General features: G+C 38.9%; 1 protein-coding gene across 1 annotated transcript; it reads left to right on the top strand.

Annotated features, from left to right (window-relative positions):
* Positions 1–536: 536 nt before the first annotated feature.
* LOC109790590 (uncharacterized) lies at positions 537–2,687 on the top strand. Its single transcript, XM_083070949.1, has one exon. It carries the CDS (start codon positions 537–539, stop codon positions 2,685–2,687), a length of 2,151 nt encoding a protein of 716 aa, XP_082927075.1.
* The last annotated feature ends 1,060 nt before the right edge of the window (positions 2,688–3,747 follow it).

The raw sequence follows: 3,747 nt of genomic DNA, 5'->3' as shown, positions 1-3,747 counted from the left end.
CAACTTAAGTGAACTACTTTATATATAAATAAAAGTATTTTTAAAGTGTGAATACCCGCAAGTATGAGTATTTTGTTGTCTATCCCCGTCCCATTAATAAGGGGGTATCCATTTAATTACCTATTTAAAATCTATAATGCATTTTATTCATGGATATCCATGGCTACAAGTTTTTTTTTTATCCTTACTTTAAATAAGTTAGATTATAGGTGTTTATTTAAAATGTAACTTATTTTCATCTTTAACTATGATGTTGAGAATTGAAGTAATTTGATGAAGTGACATGAAAGATACAATTGATGATAGAATGGACTTAAAGATGTGTGAAGATACTCTAAAATCAAACTTGTTAAAAAATCATATATGATGGACTTAGATATTCGTATAATAATTATATTATTTGTTTTTTTTTTCTTAGAATAATATGATATTCACACGTGAATAATTATTGTTATCTTAACATTAATAAAAGTTATATTGTGAGTAACGCTCAAAGAGGGGGTAACAATCAACAAAGGACTCTAACTTCGATCCCTATGACCTACACTGAACTGCTACCACAACTGGTTCAAAATGCTCTAATTGTGCCTTTTCCTATAAAGCCTGTCCAACCTCCATATCCAAGAAGTTATGATCCAAATGCCAAATGTGAATATCATGCTGGAACGATAGGTCATTCAACTGAGAGATGTTGGGGTTTGAAACACAAGGTACAAGACTTGATAGAAGCGGGATTATTAAGCTTTAAAGAAAGCGAGCCCAATGTAAGAAGTAATCCACTTCCAGGTCATGGGACTTCATCAGTTAATGTTATCAAAGAAGAATGTACTCCACAAGTGACAGAAGTAGAGAAGATTCGAACCCCCATGAGATTCATTTTTTCAAAATTGTGCAAATATGGGATGATTAAGGGAGAGTCTCGCGAAGCAGGAGTGTGTGATCTCCACCCTACAGCTGCACATTCTATTGAGGAATGTGACAGGTTCAAGCAAATATTGCAGGGCATGATTAACTCAAACTTGGTTCAGGTGAGCCAGGTGCGAACAAAAGAGGATGTATTGATGATCCAATCAGACGAGAAGTCCAATATGACTACTCCAAGACCACTGGTAATCACCTTCACCAAAAATACTTTCGCATCAACACCTAGTACCCTTAAGCCACTTGTTGTGCAAATTCCAGCTCCTTTTCATTACAAGGACACTAAGGCGGTTCCATGGCGTTACGATGCGAAGGTAAAGAGTGACTACCTGAATGCCCAACAAAAAAAAGGTGTCGATACTGCAAGAACCAACATAACAAATATCACGGGGGTAGGTGGAATGACCCGTAGTGGTAGAGTCTATACCCCAGAAGAGTTGAGAGTAAAAGACTTTACAAGACACCATGAGGAAAAGGAAAATACAATCATCAATGAAGGGGTTTCAGGTGTTAGGAGGAGAGATGATAAAAAAGTCGTGGATGAAAGGAAAAAGGAAGTATCCGATGAAGAAGCCTCAGAATTTCTTAAGTTTATTCGACAAAGTGAGTACAAGCTTATTGATCAATTAAATCATACTCCTGCAAGAGTATCTTTGTTGTCAGTGCTGATGAATTCTGAGAGTCATAGAAAATTATTGATGAAGATCTTGAATGAAGCTCATGTGTCCAATGACATCACACTAGACACATTTGGCGGCATCGTTGGTAACATTACAGCCAATAACCACCTAACTTTCACAGATGATGAAGTCCCAGCTGAAGGAAGGGGACATAACAAGGCTTTACACATCTCTGTGAAATGCGCAAATCACATTTTGGCTAGAGTGCTTATCGACAATGGGTCCTCATTGAATGTGATGCCCAAGTCAACACTGGATCGATTGCCTTGTGATGGGACACATATGAAACCAAGTTCCATGATTGTGAGGGCCTTTGATGGATCACGAAGGGAAGTTATGGGAGAGATCGAGATCCCTGTCCAGATTGGCCCATTCACCTTCAACATAACTTTTCAAGTCATGGATATCAAACCTGCATACAGTTGTTTGTTGGGAAGGCCATGGATCCATTCAGCTGGGGTTGTTCCCTCTTCTTTACATCAGAAGCTGAAATTCATCGTGGAGGACAAGCTAGTGATTGTCTCAGGAGAGGAAGACATGTTGGTGAGTTGTCCTACTCCCACTCGTTATATTGAAGCAACTGAGGAGGCTTTGGAAACCTCATTTCAGTCATTGGAAATAATTAGTACTGCTTATGTTGAATCTCCAATGGGAAGTCCACAATCATCAAGTGCATCCATGATGGTTGCAAAGGTCATGATGAATGGAGGGTATCAGCCAGGACTTGGGTTGGGAAAATGCTTGGAAGGAGTCACAAAATTGATAGATTTGCCAGAAAATAAGAATCGATGGGGGTTAGGGTACAAACCTACTCAAGCCGATAAAAGAAGAATGGCAGAGGAGAATAAAGAGAAAAGGTTGGCTCGTCTAGAGAATCGAGAGCCTAAAGTTCAGAAGATTCCCATTTGTCACCTTTATCAAAGCTTTCGAAGCGGGGGGGTGGTGCACGCAGATCAAGTGGCTATGATTAAGGAAGATGATGATGATAATCACGCCAACTTCATATATCTGTGTGACCCATGTGAAGAGCTCCGCAACTGGAAGATCGTTGAATTTCCTGTGACTCTTAATTCAATTTCAAAGTAATTGTAACACAAACTCTATGATTATGCCCGTGAGTTTAGTATGACTTTTTGTTAACAGGGCGTGCATGTTGTCTTTTAGTATATCGTATGAATGAAATGCATTTTGATATTCTATCATGTGTCCATTATATCCTTTAATCTTTCTTTTCTTTCGTTTATTGCTCCAACCTTCATTTTCTTTCGCCAACCCTAAATTGCAGATCCGATAATAACCATGCCAAAAATAATAATGCTAACATCCCATGTCACAATTTTGATCACCCCATTAATGAAGCTGAAGAGGATGACGATGACCTGAGCACCCCACCAGAAATTGAAATGTTGGTGGAACAAGAGGATCGGGTGATCCAACCCCATGAAGAAGAACTTGAAGTGATTAATCTGGGAAATGAAAATGATAAAAAAGAAATAAAAATAGGAGTTGCTATAAAAGGAGAAGAAAGAAATAAGTTGCTTAAGTTGTTATTTGAGTATGTCGATGTCTTCGCGTGGTCATACCAAGACATGCCCGGGTTGGATTCTAGCATAGTTGAGCATCACTTACCATTGAACCCCGAATGCACACCAGTTAAGCAAAAATTGAGGCGCATGAAGCCAGAGGTCTCTTTAAAGATAAAAGAAGAGGTAAAGAAACAATTTGATGTTGGATTCCTTGCAGTGGCGAAGTACCCTCAATGGGTTGCCAATATAGTTCCTGTTCCAAAGAAAGACGGAAAAGTTCGAATGTGTGTTGACTACAGAGACCTTAACAGGGCTAGTCCCAAGGATGATTTCCCATTGCCACATATAGATGTTCTAGTGGATAACACTGCCCGACATGCTTTCTTTTCGTTCATGGATGGATTTTCAGGATATAATCAAATAAGGATGGCTCCTGAGGATATGGAAAAAACTACATTTATTACATCATGGGGAACATTTTGTTACAAAGTGATGCCCTTTGGATTGAAGAATGCTGGAGCAACCTATCAACGAGCTATGGTGACTTTGTTTCATGATATGATGCACAAAGAGATTGAAGTTTATGTCGACGACATGATCGCTAAGTCAAGAACAGAGGT

This window comes from Cajanus cajan, chromosome 1 (genome assembly GCF_000230855.2).
Source record: "Cajanus cajan strain Asha chromosome 1, NIPB_CcT2T_4, whole genome shotgun sequence".
In the NCBI taxonomy this organism is placed as follows: Eukaryota; Viridiplantae; Streptophyta; class Magnoliopsida; order Fabales; family Fabaceae; genus Cajanus; species Cajanus cajan.
The sequence above is the reverse complement of the archived record's forward strand: the minus strand, read 5'-3'. Positions and strand labels throughout refer to the sequence as shown.